General features: G+C 45.8%; 1 protein-coding gene across 1 annotated transcript in view; it reads left to right on the forward strand.

The window, feature by feature from the left end:
• LOC129705932 (mucin-6-like) overlaps positions 1-17,693 on the forward strand; it is a 143,243-nt gene that overhangs the window by 17,816 nt on the left and 107,734 nt on the right. The window contains exons 2-6 of the mRNA XM_055649861.1: positions 454-510; positions 1,537-1,777; positions 5,561-5,687; positions 8,096-8,186; positions 10,433-10,542. Of these exons, the coding sequence (XP_055505836.1) occupies positions 454-510; positions 1,537-1,777; positions 5,561-5,687; positions 8,096-8,186; positions 10,433-10,542 (626 nt within the window). The remainder of the gene's footprint in view (positions 1-453; positions 511-1,536; positions 1,778-5,560; positions 5,688-8,095; positions 8,187-10,432; positions 10,543-17,693) is intronic.

The following is a 17,693-nucleotide window of genomic DNA, read 5'->3' on the forward strand; positions in this document are numbered from 1 at the left end:
AGACAGTCAGAACCTTTATTCCCAGAATTGAAATGTCAATGTCTAGAGAATGAGAGGGGCAAAGATTAAAGGTGATGTGTGGGGCAAGTTCTTTCCATAGAGAGTAGTCAGCGCCTGAAATGCACTGCCAAGGGTGGTGGTGGAGGTAGATACATTTAAGATGTATATGCAGGGAATGGAGGGATATGGAGCACATGCAGGCAAAGGAGATTAGTTTAACATGGCATCATGTTCAGCATGGAAATTGTGGGCTGAAGGGCCTGTTTCTGTGCTGTCCTGTGCTATGTTCTATATATATATATAAGTCACAACAAAGTGAAAATCCCCAAATACATATCTGACAGATTGTGGTGCATGAGACACCAATTGCAATGTCCCACCCTCTCTGCTCATCAGTGTATTAAAGTAGATGAACTTCTTTGTATTAGTAATCCAAATCTGTATTGTTTGCAGGGGGAAAGCTTCCAGACTACAAGGAAATGAAAGAAGAATTCCCGCATATTTTTTATTGTGAGTACTTCAACATTTCTTAAATTTCTACCTTCAAACTAGCAGCTAATGCTCAAATGAACCTTTAATTCGCGTTCAGATAAGTTATTCCTCTCAGGGCTTTCTGTTAGGTTTTCATTCCTCAAGCCAATGCATGAAAAAACTTCCTCAACTTACATCAGTATTTTATTTTGGGGGGGGGGAATTGTTTTGTTAATAATACTTTTTAGTAAACTTTCAATTATCAGTTATTTCTTGTTTTTATATTGTTCATTATTTGCATTATTTGTAGTAGTTTTTAAATGTTGCTGAATGCCAAACGCATTGAAAAACCTGCTGAAATCAATTGCAATAAAGGCCATTTAAGACTGAAGTGAGAAAAAAACATTTTCACGCAGAGAGTTGTGAATTCATGGAATTCCCTGCCACAGAGGGCTGTGGAGGCTAAATTTAAGAGAGAGTTAGATAGAGCTCTAGGGGTTAGTGGTATCAAGGGATATGGGGAGAAAGCAGGCAGGGGTTATTGATTGGGGACGATCAGCCATGATCACAATGAATGGTGGTGCCGGCTCGAAGGGCAGAATGGCCTCCTCCTGCACCTATATTCTATGTTTCTATGTAACTCACCAAAGCTCGTTAGGAAGCACCTTACAAACCCACAACCTCCACCAGCTACAAGAGCAGAGGCAGCACAATCATGTGTTTTTTTATGTTTCCAAGTGCTGGAGGGACTCAGGCTGTGGACCAGCATCTGTAGAAAGAGGAACCTGTCAATGTCCAGGACCCCTGTTCAGAACAAGTTTTCTTGATATGAGTAAGCACAACTGTGTTATCTGCCTGTGGGTAAAGGGTCACATTGTGGCACCTCACACCATAAGAACAAGGTTTGTAAACAAGGAGGACACGACCTAAACAAAAATCCCCACATCCCACCAGGATCAAATCCCAGAGAGATGGTGAGTTTGCTTGAGGACATCAGGTGGTTGTCAGGAGATGTGTAAAATTTGGCTGATAATGAACGACATTTTTCACACGTTGCTTTCACAGCCCCGAAAAGAGCCGTCTGTACCACGTGGGGAAGAGGCCATTTCAAAACGTTCGATAATTTCATGTATGACTTTTACAAAACTTGCAACTATATTTTTGTCAGTGAATGCACAGAACACTTCCCAGATTTCAGCATTCAGCTTCGAAGGGAGAGCAACGGGGATATAAAAAGACTGCTGATTCAATTGTACAGCACCATGGTCACAGTGGAACTGGGCAAAATCACAGTCAACAGTCAGCTGTGAGTACCTGTCAGCTTCTTCACGGCACATCCTTCACAGCAACTGTGTTACCGCCACCGCTGCCGCCGCCGCCGCTCCACCGCTGTAGGCCACGTCCCGTTCTGTCCACATGCTCCAGCTTCGTTCGACACCCGCCCCTGCCGCCTCCATTACCGTTCGGCCTCCTCCGTCCCCTTCCAGCTTTGCGACCGATCCGAATGAGCTGCGGGCGGGTTCGACCGCGCGCCGAACCTTCTGGAACTTTCCGGCTGGCATCCAGATCGCGGCGCTTCGATAAGGCCTCCGGCCGGGTTCCCGGTCCGCGGCCGCGGGGCCCGGAGCGAAGCGTTCAAAATGACGAGGATGTTAATGTACGTCAAAACATTTCTGATCGTCTCATTCTCAGTTAATGTGAACGACTGTTCCCATCAGTAGTACCTTAAGGCCCTGTCCCACTTACGTGTCCTTGGCACGCAAATTACGCGACCTCGTCGTTGCGTTGAGGCGCACGGGCATCGTGTGGCCGCGCGGGGGCCGGTCCCACTGAGAAGCGCGGAGGGGTATGGAGGTTCAGATTCAGCCAGTGTTTGTCACCTCCACTTTGACTTGCGGCCACAGCTTTAACTTCTCAGGCTGTTGAATTACAGCCTAGTTCCAAGTGAAATATTGCACTGTGATAAAAACACAATCTGAAATAGTGGGAGTGAGAGGTTCAGTCGTAGTAGGTTCAATCATAGTCAGAGAATCATTGTCATACAGCATGGCAACAGGCCCTTCGGCTCAACGACCACACCAACCAAGATGCCCCATATCCACTAGTCTCACCTGCCCGCATTTGTCATGTCCCTCTCAACTTTTCCTATCCTTTTAATATCTTTTAAATACTGTTATAGTACCTACCTCATCTACCTCCAATGGCATTCCATATCATTCCAATATAATTCCCTATACCTGTGTGAAAAAGTTGCCCTTCTGGTTCCTATTAAATCCTGGTTCTTGATTTCCCTACTATGGGTAAAAGACTATTTACCATTTCCATTTCCCTCATTATTTTATACACCTCTCTAAGATCACTGCTCATCCTCCTTCACTCCTTGGAATATAGACCTATCCTGCCCAACCTCTCCCTGCAACTCAGCCCCTCAAGTACTGGCAACATGCTTGTAAATCATCAATTCTCTCTTTGCAGCTTAATTTTTTTTTCTTTGTGGCAGGGTGAGCTAAACAGAACACAATACTCCAAATGTGGCCTCTTGTACAACTGTAACATAACATCCCAATTTCTATACTCAAAGCCCTGACTGATGAAGGCCATTGTGTCGAAAACCTCCTTGACCACCCCATCAACCTATGACGCCACTTTCAAGGAACTATGTACCTGCACTTCTACGTCCCTCTGCTCTACAACGCTCCCCAGAGCCCTGCCATTCACTGTGAAGGTCCTGCCCTGGTTTGACTTCCCAAAAATGCAACATCTCGCCCTTACCTGTATTAAACTCCTTCAACCATTCCTCAGCCCACTTGCCTGAGTGCAGTTAGATGGAGGCTCAGTTGGAGGGGGGAGGTTCAATCAGAGGGAGAGCATGATTTGACGGTTTAGCGTATTATTGTCAGAATTGTATAGAAAAGACTATACATAAATGAATTTTAGCCACCCACAATGCATAGATAAAGGATAAAGGGTACAAAATGTATTAGTTATTATTAATTATTGGTTAGTTATCAGTTTAGTTTATTGTCATGTGTACCGAGGTACAGTGAAACACTTTTGTTGCGTGCTAACAAGTCAGCAGAAAGATTATTCATGATTACAATCGAGCCATCCACAGTGTACTGATACATAATAAAGGGAATAATGTTTAGTGCAGATAAAAGTCCAGGAAAGTCCAATTAAAAGTAGTCTGAGGGTCTCCTACGAGGTAGATAGTAGATCAGGACCAATCTCTAATTGTTGATGGAATGGCTCAGTTGCCTAATAATAGTTGGGAAGAAACTTGCTGAATTTGGAGTTATGAGTTTTCCAACTTCTGTACCTCTGGCCAGATGGGAGAGGGGAGAAGAGGGAGTGTCTGGGGCGAGACAAGTCCTTGATTATCCTGGTTGCCTTGCTGAGGCAGTGTGAAGTATAGATAGAGCCAATATAAGGGAGGGTGGTTTGTGTGATGGTCTGTGCTACGTCCACAACTGCAATTTCTTGCGGTCTTGGATATAACTGTTCCCAGACCAGGCTGTGATGCATCCATGATCAAATACATTAAATGGCGTATGTGTAGAAGTTGGTGAGGATCGATGGGGACATGTCCAACTATCTTAGCCTTCTAAGAGGTCGAAACATAAAGAGTTCCACAGTTGCTGATGAAACTAAAGTAAGTGGACTGCTGGATTATATTCTAGAGAGAGTTAGATATAGCTCTTATGGCGAACGGAATCAAGGGATACGGGGAGAAAGCAGGAACATGGTACTGATCTTTGATATTCAGCCATGATCATATTGAATGTCAGTGCTGGCTCGAAGAGCTGAATGGTCTACTCCTTCACCTAATGTCTATGTTTCTAGTGGTGATAAGGATGCAAAGAGACTTCAAGACCAACGATAGGATCAGTGGTATTAATAAGACGAGATCATTGGTCTTATGATATCCACACCAGGATGCTTGCAAGCCACCCACTCACTCCCCAGTCCCATCTAGATGTTCCATCAAAGCCTTCATTACCACATATATATATGAATGAAAATCTTCACAAAATCTGTTCTGCCACATACAATGCATACAAGTATGCATACAATGCATGCACATGCACGTTCTTTTTGCTCCTGCAATCTCTTCAGAATTATATTATTTATTCCCTTTTGCTTCATTCTAATTTTTCCAGCCTCATCATCCGCAGTCCATCAACTACCATTTTTCTACATTAAACCTCATCTGCCACATGTCTGCCCATTCCACCAGCATCTCTGTGTCCTGCTGCAATTTTTCATTGCCCTCAGCACAGTTGAATAACGATGTCGACTTTTATGTAATCTCCAAATGTGGAAGTTAAGTGAGTACAGTGAACAACATGCTGGAAGGAGCACCATGTCGGACAATATGAGGGAGAAAATAGCAGGGATATATTAGCTAAACTATGAGAGACTGAGGAATGTTGATGTTCACAGGGACCCAGGGAAACCTCATGCAGAAACTTGGGTGCAGCAGCCAGTTTAGAAGGCAAATGACTACGTTGATCTTTGTTGCAAGAGAATGAGTGTGGATTGAAGATGCCTTCCTATAATTGTTGCTGAGTGTACCTGGAGTTAGACACAAAATGCTGTAGTAACTCAGTGGGACAGGCAGCATCTCTGGAGAGAAGGAATGGGTGATGATTCAGGTCGACACCCTTCTACAACTTGGAGTACAGTGGAGTAAGTGCAGCATAGGTTGACTAGACAGTTTCCTGGATATGGACAATGAGGAACGATTGAGTTCTGTATTTCGCAGAGTTTAGAACAAAGTGAAGAGATCTCATTAACGTTCCACAACTCCGGCTGAAAGAGCGAAACCGGTGTTCACAGATTCAAAATGAGGCTTAGCTCGATACTGACGGGTGAACTGTCTGCTTGCACAACAATATCAACAAAGAGGGCCATACCATAGTAAGATCGACCCTGGCCATCCTGCTAGAGGTGAGCCTGAGGCATTGGCCTGTCCAGTCTACAAGAATCACAGAACAGAGGGAGGCTTGTAAGTCGCAAAAGAGAAACTGGAGTAAGTATTGAAGAACTTTGTTATTGGATGTTGTTAACTGCTGTTTTTATTTGCCAGGAATATTCAATTGCCTTACAATTCAAATGGAATAAATATTCAGCCGTTTGGGAACCTTGTCAGACTGTTGGCTAAACAGCAGGGGCTTGATATCATTGTTGTCTGGAACAATGAAGACTACCTGATGGTTGGTATCTTTCATCTTCCTTTTTCCAAGCTTATTTTTGAAAGTGGGATATCTATTTCAAATCTTCTTCTTTTACCACAATATAACTAATGGCGAAAACGGTGTGAGCAGAATATTTCTTGAATCTCTCAGTACAGGGCATAACTGATTCAGGACATCATGGCACAGTGATGCCACGGTAGAATTGCTGCCTTTCAGCAATTACAACGCCAGAGACCCAGGTTCGATCCTGACTACAAGGGCACTCTGTACGGAAATTATATGGTCTCCCCGTGACCACGTGGGTTTTTCCAAAATCTTCAGTTTCCTCCCACACAGTGGGCTGAAGGGCCTGTTTCTGCGCTGTACCTCTAAACAAAACAAAAAAGACATCAGCATTCACCTCCCTGAACTCACTATCTTCCCTGACCTTCTCCACAGTAAACACAAACAAAAAGTATTAACTTCGTACCCAGCCCATCACCCATTATAGATAGTGTTTAAGAAGGAACTGCAGATGCTGGAGAATCAAAGGTACACAAAAAAGCTGGAGAAACTCAGCGGGTGCAGCAGCATCTATGGAGCGAAGGAAATAGGCAACGTTTCGGGCCGAAACCCTTCTTCAGACTGATCGGGGGCGGGGGTGGGGGGGGACAAGAAAGGAAAAAGGAGGAGGAGCCCGAAGGCTGGGGGATGGGAGGAGACAGCAGGGGGACTGAGGAAGGGGAGGAGACAGCAAGGACTAACAAAATTGGGAGAATTCGATGTTCATGCCCCCAGGATGCAGACTCCCCAAACGGAATATGAGGTGCTGTTCCTCCAATTTCCGGTGCTGCTCGCTGTGGCCATGGAGGAAACCCAGGACAGAGATGTCAGAGACAGAGTGGGAGGGGGAGTTGAAGTGCTGAGCCACCGGGAGGTCAGCTTGGTTATTGCGGACCGAGCGGAGGTGTTCGGCGAAACGATCGCCCAACCTCCGCTTGCTCTCACCGATATAGATCTGCTGACATCTAGAGCAGCGGACGCAATAAATGAGGTTGGAAGAGATGCAGGTAAACCTCTGTCGCACCTGGACGATTGCTTGGGTCCTTGAACGGAGTCGAGGGGGGAGGTATCCTGATGAAATGCTTTCTGCGGTGTATCTGTAGAGGTTGGTGAAGTTTGTTGGGGACACGACAAACTTCCCAAACCTTCGCAGGAAGTAGAGGCATTAGTGTGCTTTCATGGCCATTGCGTTGATGTGGCTGGCCCAGGACTAATTGCTGGTGATGTTTATTCTGATGAACTTGAAGCTTTTGACCATCTCTCCTATAGCGGCATCAATGTATACCAGGGTGTGTGTATCGTTTCAGTTCCTGAAGTCAATCCCGATCTCCTTTATTTTGCTGCATTGTGGAAGAGGTTTTAGCCTGGGCACCTGGTTATGGATGTAGGGAAAAAGCTGATCCTGAACCAGGTGGTGTGGGATTTCAGTGTACAAAATACCTCCAACCTGATGGGAGCAGTGAGACAAGGGCATGGTGAGGATCCTCAATGATAGATGCCTCCTTCTTGAGACAACGCCTCACGGGAATGCTTTCAATCGTGGGGAGGGCTTTGCGTGTGATGGGCCGAACCAAATCCACCACTCTCTGCAGCCTTTTACATTTTGCGTGCATTGGGATTGCTGTATCAGGCCATGATGCAACTAGTCAGGGCACCTTTTACAGTACATCTGTTTGGCATGGTAGCTTTCATTGTGAAAGGTTTGAGTATTAAAGGTGGGACATCATGCTACAGTCGTACAAGTGATTGGTGAGGCCACATTTTGGAGTACTGTGTGCAGTTCTAGTCATCCAGCCATTGGAAGAATGTTATTGTTGAAAAGGGTGCAGAAGAGATTCACCAGGATGTTACCGAGACTTGCAGGCTTTAGATATAGGGAGAAAGTGATAGGACTTTATAATTTGGCACGTGGGAGACTGAGAGGTGAGCTGATTGAAGTATACAAAATCATGAGGGGTTAAATGAACACTCAATGTTTTTTGCAGGTAAGAAGACTGCAAAAGTCGTGGGAGTAGACTAAAGATGAGAGGAGCGAGATTTAAAAGGGCCCTCGGGGGCAATTCTTTCACTCAGATGGTATTCACTTACCTGGAATGAGCTGCCAGAGCAACCTGCAGAAACAGATACAATTCCAACTTTCATAAGACACTTAGATATTTGGATAGGAAGGATTTGGGGGGATAGGGGCCAAATGGAGGCCAATGGGACTAGCCCAGGACGCCAACCAAAATGGACACATTGGGCCATAGGTCCTGTTTCCATTCGATATAGTTCTATGACTCAATGACTGTAAATACAGGCTTGTAAATAGGAAATACATGAAAATAAAGCAGTGTATCTACTTCATTGCACTATTTCCTGAATGATTGTTTTTTCCTTTCAAGGTTGAGCTGGGAGACAAATACCTAAATAAAACTTGTGGTCTGTGCGGGGACTTTAACAAATCTCCGAAATACAAGGAGTTCCTCTACGAAGGTAAGACATAACCGTCTTCTTGTGGGAGCAGAGTTACTTAGCATTTCAGCAGAAAAACAAATGGCTGGAGGAGCTCAGCGGGCCAGGCCGCATCTGTGGAGGGAAATGGACATCCATATTTTAACATTGGGACACTTCTTCAGACTGTCGCAGAACAGTGTCTGTCCATTTTCTTCCACAGATTCTGCCTGACCTGCTAAGTTCTTCCAGCAATTTGTTTTGTTGCTCAAGATTCCAGTATTGGTAGTTGTTAGTGTCTCCTTAAGGGGCTGTCCCACTGCGGCAATCTAATCTGCGAGTTTAGAAGAGTTTGCCCTCGACTCAAACTCGCAGCATGGTCGACACGTGGTCCGATGAGGTCACTGGAACTCTCCTTCATGGTCGAGGGAAGTTCCCGCATACTCGCGGCCTCAGCTAGGTCGAAGAAACATTTTCAGCATGTTGAAAAATTTTCCGCGAGTAAAAATTAGTTGGCATGGTTCTTTTGAACTCGTAGTGCAGTGGAGTGGGGTCGCTATGTAGTTACAGGCAGTCGAGGGCAGCTGTAGGCAATCTCCTTCGCTGACCGGTCATTTTTATTGGCTCATTGGAGTTTTCAGGACCAAGGAAAACGGACCGGTAAATCCCGGCAAACTTTATTAAACGTTGTCTGACTTCTTAAAGGTATCTCCATTCCTTCTTCCCCCCCCCCCCCCTCCCGCCCCCTCCTCCCCCCCCTCTCCCCCCTCCTCCCCCCTCCCCCCCCCCCCCCTCCCCCCCCCTCCCCTCCCCTTCCCCTCCCCCTCCTTCCCCTCCCCCCTTCCCTCCCTTCTCTCCCCTTCTCTCCCCCCTTCCCCTCTCCCCCTTCCCTCCCCCCTTCTCCCCCCTTCTCCCCCCTTCCCCCCCCTTTCCCCCCCTCCCACTCTTCCCCCCCCTCTCTCCCCCCCCCCCCCCCCCCCCCCCCCCCGCGTACTCTGAAGGACACCATACACTGTGCAGCCGTCTTTTATCTTCCTCTTCATCACAGGTGTGAATTTCAGACAACGCTCCCCCGCTTTCCCTGGCTCCCGCCTTTGCGATGTGTTTGTGTGTGTGTGAGTGGTCGGTCGATCCAGCTCGCGGTTTCATTGCTGACGATCGATCCAGCTCGAGGTTTTCCAGGCGAGTGCCCTCGAGCTTGAAGGTCGAAGGCACTCGCTGTAAAGTCGCGTCAGTGGAACAGGCCATCTAATCTTCCAGTTGGCTAAAATCCATCTAGTCATATTTGATCATGTAATGTTAACTAATTAACTGTTAGTTAGGATTTAATATGTTTAACACCCTATCTCTCAATAGAAGAATGCCACTTGCATCTTGGAAGCACCTACCCTCCCAAGACAGTGCTTATCTCAGTGATGTCTCCCTCGAGAGTCAGTGAGGAAGCCACACTTTTGCACATCAGCTGATTGTTATACTGTATTGTAACTCTTGGATAGTGAAGTGCAAGGTTTAAGAGCTGAGTTTAGCAGGAGAAGGTTAACTGTTTCTCTCTTTTTATGGGTTATTATTCTTGACTGAGGTGTTTTTTCTTTGTATTTTGTATTGACGAGTCTTAAAGCCAAGATAAAAGAGGATAAAATAGAATTTCATACTGGGAGAAAGTGGTGATGCTATTAGTTTTTGAGAGGAAGGGAAGGGGCATCTGGAAATAGTTTGGCACCATAACATTAGGTTATAATACTAAGTTCATAATAAATTTAGGGATGTAAATAGCAGGGCCTGAGCTATAGAGAGAGGTTGAGCAGGCTAGGACTTTATTCCTTGGAGCGCAGGATGATGATCTTATAAAGGTGTACAAAATCTTGAGGGGAATAGATTGATTGGACGCACAGAGTCTCTTGACCATTGTAGGGGAATCGAGAATTAGAGGACATAGGCTTACGGTCAAAGGGGAAATATTTAATAGGAACTTGAGGGGTAACTTTTTCACGCAAAGGGCGGTAGGTCTATGGAACGTGCTGCCGGAGGAGGTAGTTGAGGCAGGCACTATTGCAACATTTAAGAAACATTTAGACAGGTACATGGATAGGACAGGTTTAGAGGGATATGGGCCAAAAACAGGCAGGTGGGACTAATGTAGATGGGACATGTTGACCGGCGTGGGCAAGTTGGATCAAAGGGCCTGTTTCTACGCTGTTAGACTCCATTACACTATGACTCTATGACAGTGTGTTAATATTATTAAAGTCAGCTAAATTAGGCCTGAGACAATTTTTTTCTTTGATTAGGTCATGTGATTAGCCCAATATATTTCGCTTCATTCTATAAGTTGGATGATCCTTTGGAAAACTGCGTACAAGTGGGCAATGAGAGTGAAGAGGGGCAACTTCCAAACTATGTGAGTATGACAGTTGCCGATCATCCTTCATTTTCTTGGATTCTACATGATTGCTTTCCCTTATTTCTCATTATGATGCTTGCTGAATTGTTAACTAACTTTCAATGGTTCAATAATTATTTTATTGTCACATGTACCAAAGGTACAGTGAAGTACATGTTTTGCATATAGATCAGTGTGATTATTGCCATAAATAAAGTACTGCGGGTGCCGGAGGAGGAAGATGGCGCCCTGCTGGCAGTCTGTTTGTATTTTGCATCCTTTTTGTTATTTTTAGCGTTTGTTTAAAGTTTGTTTTAATGTTCTTCTGTTTGTTTTATGTGGGGGTTGGAGGAAACTTTTTTTTTTCAGGTGCTTACCTTCCCGGAGAGGTGATCAAGTTTCGGATCACATTCTCCGGGCTCTGCAGCCTACCATCGCTGGAGCTGGAAGCCGCCTCTGACTGTCGTGAGCCCCACCGCGGGGCGTGGACTTCCCATCGGAGCGGATCCCTTGCCTGGGATCGCTCCCACCGCGGACTGCGGACTTACCATCAAGGGGTCACAGTCTCGGGAGAGGCTAGTCGGGAGCTCCAACGCTGCAGAAGGTTCGTCCAGCCGCGACGCGAGGTTCGATCATCTGGCGTGGGGGAGCTGACAACCCCCCGATGCGGGAGCTGAACGCCTCGACGCGGAGGGCCCGAACGCCACCGGTTACGGGACTAAAGACCGTCGTGTCAACGGGGGGGGGCTCGAGGCCCCCGACCAAGGAAGAACAACAAGGGAAGGACTTGGAACTTTATTTTCGCCTTCCATCACAGTGAGGAATGTGTAGGAGTCACTGTGATGGATGTTTATGTTAAAATGTGTTTTTTGAGTGTTGCCTTTTTAAATTGTATGACTGACCTGGCCAGTGAATTTCACTACACCAATTGGTACATGTGACAATAAATGAACTTATGGACATAAAACCAATCCCCGATTAAGTCCCCCCTGCATGGAAACAGCCCACTGAGCCCACATGCAATAGTAGCCAGATTTTGGTGCCAATTTTGAAGCTAGGTAAAAGTGTAGCTGCTTGCAGTGTAGCTGCTGCTGCTTGCTGCTGCTGGCACTGACGATGGCTGCCACGGTGTACTGCTCCTTGCTGTTTTGTATATGTTTGTTCATTTGTGTCGTCTGTGAAAACCCTACAAAGATTACTTTCACGAGAGAGGTACTGATAAACATCGGACATACAGTACCTCCAAACATCGTTCCGGATTTCTCTCACTCGCTGGATTATTTGAACATACTTGTCGGAGGAGCTGTCACGGTCTTGAGACGGAGGAGGTCCCGTGGGTGAGTGCTCTGGAGCACTCACCCGACTCCGGCGACGAGGATCACCCACACCACTCCTGAGCATATTCCTGGCTAACGTGCGTTCTCTCAATAACAAAGTGGACAAACTGCAACTCCTGCGCAGGATAAACAAGGACTTCTCTCGAGCCGCTGCCGTGGCTTCACCCGAGACTTGGCTGTGTGAGTCGACCACAGACAGCGCACTGCAACTGGCTAGCTTCCAACTTCACAAATCGGTCCGCAAAGTGGTGGCAGTGGGGAAATCAAGAGGCGGTGGTATGCTTCTATACCAACCAGGACTGGTGCAGCAACATCACAATACTGTCAAATTTCTGCTCTCCCAACCTAGATTCCTTCTTTAAAAAACTGCAAACCCTTCTACTCTCTGCAGGTTGGACAAGCAGAAACGTAACCCTGGTACTCCCTCCCCCCCTCCCCAACTAACACAGCCAGACCCCAGTCTACAAAGAATGGACCCTTCTGCACTCACTGCTCTCCATTCACCACTTCAAACCTACATAAAGCAAGACCCCAGTCGGAAAAGACTGGACCCTTTCCCACCTACCCCTCTCCAATCACCACTTCACACCCAATTACCCACACCCTCTGTGCTGCACAACATCACTTCTCCATCATCAACAATATAAATAGAGGAGGTGGAGAGGCTTTTCAGAAGACAGAAAATCCGGAAATCTCCAGGACCGGGCAAAGTTTCCCCCTCTACTCTCAAGCTCCGTGCCGAACAACTGACATCGGTCTACACAGATATTTCCAACCAGTCCCTGTAAACCTGTTCTGGCCCTGCCTGCTTCAAACTATTTGTCCCAGTACCCAAAAAGGCAAGGATTACTGGTCTTACAGACTACAGGCCTGTCGCACTGACCTCTGTAGTCATGAAGACCCTTGAAAGACTTGTGCTGGTCAAGCTGAAAAATATCACAAACCCTCTACAGTTTGCATATCGGGCCGATAGATCGATGATGATGCAGTCAACCTGGGCCTGCACTTTATCCTCCAGCACCTAGACCGCCAGGGGACCTATGCAAGGATTTTGTTTGTTGATTTTAGCTCTGTATTCAACGCCATTGTGCCAGAGCTACTACGCTCCAAACTTTCCGAGTTGACTGTGCCTGAACCCCTCTGTCGATGGATCACCAGCTTCCTGACAGACAGGAAGCAGCATGTGAGGCTGGGAAAGCACAACTCGGACCCGCAAACACTCAGCATAGGAGCACCGCAAGGCTGTGTACTCTCTCCTCTCCTCTACTCTCTCTACACCAACGACTGCACCTCCACAAACACCTCTGTCAAGCTGCTCAAGTTTGCGGATGACACAACCCTGATTGGACTGATCCAGGATGGGGAGGAATCTGTCTACAGACAGGAAGTGTCATAGCTGGCCTGGTGCCATCGCAACAACCTAGAGCTCAATGCTCTTAAGACAGTGGAATTGATTGTAGACTTTAGGAGAGCTCCTCCTCCCCTCATCCCACTCACCATCAACAACACCGCAGTCACATCTATGGATTTTTTTAAGTTCCTGGGAACCATCATCTCCAAGGGCCTTAAGTGGGGGACTACCATCGACTCCACAGTCAAAAAGACACAACAGAGGATGTACTTCCTGCGGCAGCTGAGGAAGCACAATCTACCACAGGCAATGATGTTTCAATTCTGTACGGCCATCGTAGAATCTGTCCTCACCTTCTCCGTCATGGTCTGGTTTGGCTCAGCCACCAAGCACCACACCTGGAGGCTGCAGCGAATTGTCCGATCAGCAGAGAAGGTTATTGGCTGCAACCTTCCCTCCCTTGACGAACTGTACACTGCAAGGGCCTGGAAGTGAGTGGATAAGATCATCTCTCACCCCTATCACCCTGGCCACAAACTCTTTGAATCACTTCCCTCTGGAAGGCGACTCCGGACTGTCAAATCTGCCACAGCCAGACATGAAAACAGCTTTTTTTCCACGAGTAGCTGCTCTACTCAACAGCCAAAGTCTGTAGCCTCCCTTTGCTCTGGTATTTTATTTAATTCACATGTTTAATCAATAATATTTTATTATTAATGTTTTATGTATAATTCTTAACTGTCACTGTATGTCATGTTTTCACTTGCGTACGGAGCATCAGGGCAAATTCTTGCATGTGAATACTTGGCCAATAAACTTATTCATTCATTCCTTCCACCTTCCAAGCTGAAGCTGGACATAAAGACCCATTGCAGCCATCACCTCATTTGGTTCACCAGTGAGCCCCGTCTCCTCCGGGCCTTCAGCCTTCCTGCTCCTGGGGCGGGGGGGCATCCCGCAGCCGACCTTGAAAGCATGGAAGGTTAAACTCCCTGGTTCTTCCACTGGCCCTTTGTCCAGTGTCTGCCGATGTTGCCGACTTTCTCTCCTCCTTCGGTTTCCCGGTCTTCGAGGGTGAGCGGGAGATGAGCCTTGTAGCCATTCTAGGTGTGCTCCCCTGGTTCTGCGCCTTTCGGGGTTTGGCAACCGTCCACACTGCTCTCCGACAGCTTGTGTCCGTCGTTGCCTCAGTTCATCAGGGTTGAGCAGGGCCGAGTTTGGTGACGGCTATCTTCGACAGGATGGTTTTATGGCATCCGGTGGTGCAGCCCACTGATCTTACCAGCTTTTACCTTAGTTTTCTTTCCCATAGCTTTCCCCAGTTGGCGGGCTTGACCTTGATGAGGTGGGATCTAAAGTATTGAGGTCGTAATAATGGGCATGAATGACTGAAGATTGTTAAATATTTTGCAATATTTAACATAAACCAAAAAAATGAAGAGAATACTGAGCCAGTCAGGCAGATCGGTGAAAGTGAAATTCCAACATCAGTGCTGGTTTCTGAGAGGGGAATCAGAGCATTTGAAAGACAAGGAATGATAGTAAGATTAAACGAGAACTTACCAGTTTGAAGTTTGATCGTTATTTTATGAGGAGTAACGTTGAGGGATTACGTGAAGAAGAACCGCGCCAGGACGCATGCGTGTCATTCTTCAAAGCAGCAGTGTGAAATCACAGATAACTGTAATGACTAAACATAGGAAGATTAGAGAAGAGATACCAGTTGAGTATATGATCAAGGGTGGGAGCGGAGGGCACGTAATCCCTCAACGTTACTCCTCATAATATAACGTTCAAACTTCAAACTGGTAAGTTCTCGTTTAATCTTACTATTTTACTTCGGAGTCACGTGAGTGACTACGTGAAGATTTTAAAGCTCTGTGATTTCATGCCGTGGAAACGAGTCCATGCATCACATCTGCCTTGATTATGGGGAGAATAGTGTTAACATCATCAGACATCAATATGATATTGAAACCCCAACGATAAATATATTAACACCAAATTATAGCCCCTATTTATGGGGTAAATTATATTACAGAACTTAAAATTGTTTCTGCAAATGTTCCAGGTTCAATGACTGGTTTGTTATAAAATCGTTGGAAAGTTTTCTCCGTTGACCATCCTGCTGTCTTGAGGATTTGGTCCATAGGAACATCCAACTTCATAGCTGCCGATGTAGCTGCAGCCCTGGTGGAGTGAGATTTAAAATGCTAGTGTCTACTCCAGCCTTTATTAGGACCTGTTTTAGCCATCTAGAGATGGTCTGGACTGTCACTGTTTTGAGTGGCTGTTTGTAGCTGATTAAAAGTGACATTTCTTACCCTCTGATGATCTTAGTATACTCCATATATAATAGTAAGTGTGTTACAATACAGAGACGATCATCTGTCGGGTATGCCCTGAATTCTGTTTGTAGGCCTGCTGACCCCTGTCTGTTCTGTTTGACAAATTCATTGATGTGAAAAGTTAAATTTCCAGATGAAATAGTCATGTTGTCCAGCCTTAGTTTCTGTAGTGACTGGACCCTTTGTGCCGTGACCAAGGCCATCAGCATGACTGTTTTCATAGTCAGTTTCTGTAGGGACAGAGCTGTAGCTGGAGACCAGTTTCTTAACATGGTCAGTACAATGCTCACATCCCATATTTGGGAGTACCTGGTTCTTGGGGGATTAACATTAAAATGCCCCTCATGAGTTTGGTTACCAGGGTGTGTCCCAACAGAATGCCGCTCTGTTCCTTGCCACAGGTATGTTGACAGAGCACTTCTGGCGCAGTTGATGGCACTATAACTGAGCCTCTCATCATAATGGAGGCTTGCCAGGAATTCCAGAACAGACGGGATGTTCATAGATCTGTGGGTGATGTTTATTGTTGTGACAGTACTTCCCATTTCTTGATGACACTAAGTACTGTTTTTTGATGGACTGTCTGTGGGCCGCTGAAATAATATCCACTGTTCGGTCTGTCAGTCTCATGTGTAGTAGAGGTGCTTTCAAACTCTACAAATTAATAGGTTTATATAATTATGACATGGGTAACTTCCCCTTGTTGTGGGATGAACCAGTAAATTAGGTCTATGATGGATGGTGATGCATGGTTCTAATACCATGTCGAGTATCACCGGGACCCATGGTTAAGTAGGCCAATCGGGTACTATCAAAATACCAGACGTGGAGTCTTGCTGTATATTCCTAAATACCCGACTGATGAGGCAGAAAGGAAGGAATGCATAAATAAACAATCCCCCAATGCAGCGAAAATGCATCTGTTGTCACTGCCCCAGGTTCTGGTTCCCATGAACATAATTCGATAGCTGGTGTGAGCCTGGATGCGAATAGGTCGATATCTGGTGTTCCATACCATGCTGTAATTTCAGCAAATACATTTTTATCCAACATCCATTCAGTGTTTTCATTGAATTTGCGTGACCTGTAGTCTGCCACTAAATTTAGTTTACCTGGTAAGTAGGTAGCTATATCCAAATATCTCTTTCTGGATACACTATTGCAAAATTGTGTTGGCCAGATTGTCACATAATGTCGATTTGTTTCCACCCATATGGTTGATATATGCTACCATGGTGGTGTTGTCAATTTGTAGTCATGCTGGTGATATAACCCAGAACAATATGACTTAAGGTCATGGAATGCACTTAACATTCCCAGGTAGTTTATGCCCAGTGTTTGTAATAATGATGCCTCCTGTGCATTCCATCTCCCCCACAGCTGGAGATGGAATTGGTAGCACCCCATCCAAGTGCACTGGCATCAGTTTGTAGTTCCATAGACGGGTAGCTGATAATGTTTGGATAGGAACAATGCCTAATGTTATCTTTCCACCATTTTAGTTCCATTATGGCCTCTGTTGGTAGCTTCATTGGTCTGTCAAAATGACCACCATAATTTTTGAGTGATCGTATTTTAGCCCTCTGTAATTTTTGATAATGTAAAGGTCTGATTTGTGTGGCTGGAAACGCAGCCACTATTATGCCAATTATTCTTGCTACCAGTCTGATGGATGGTTTTGTGATGTCAATGATTTTGCTGCAAGCCTCCATTAAGGCTGTAACCTTTTCTTTCGGCAAAGTCACTGACATGTGAACTGAGTTAAGGGTGAACCCCAGATGATCCATTGTGTTAAATAACATCTGTGGTCACCTCTAATGGGTACTATATAGTAAGCATCTTTTAAAACGATGCTTGCCATGTAGTAACCTAGGAAATCAATTGCTTAGCAGTAACAAAGGTCTCCATCTAGTAATGAATATATAGTACGAAAGTATTCAAAGTAGTCAAATCTATGATGATGCGGCAACCACCATCTTGTTTACAATAAAGATTTTGGACACAAATTCCTGTGATACGTGTTGGGTTTCCTCCATTACTCCTTCTTTATAAGGCCACTGTAGTTCAGCATGCACTTTTGATTTTTCTTTGCCTGTAAGCATGAACATTCGGTTCGGTACATGCTGAACTGGA

This window comes from Leucoraja erinacea, chromosome 18 (genome assembly GCF_028641065.1).
Source record: "Leucoraja erinacea ecotype New England chromosome 18, Leri_hhj_1, whole genome shotgun sequence".
In the NCBI taxonomy this organism is placed as follows: Eukaryota; Metazoa; Chordata; class Chondrichthyes; order Rajiformes; family Rajidae; genus Leucoraja; species Leucoraja erinaceus.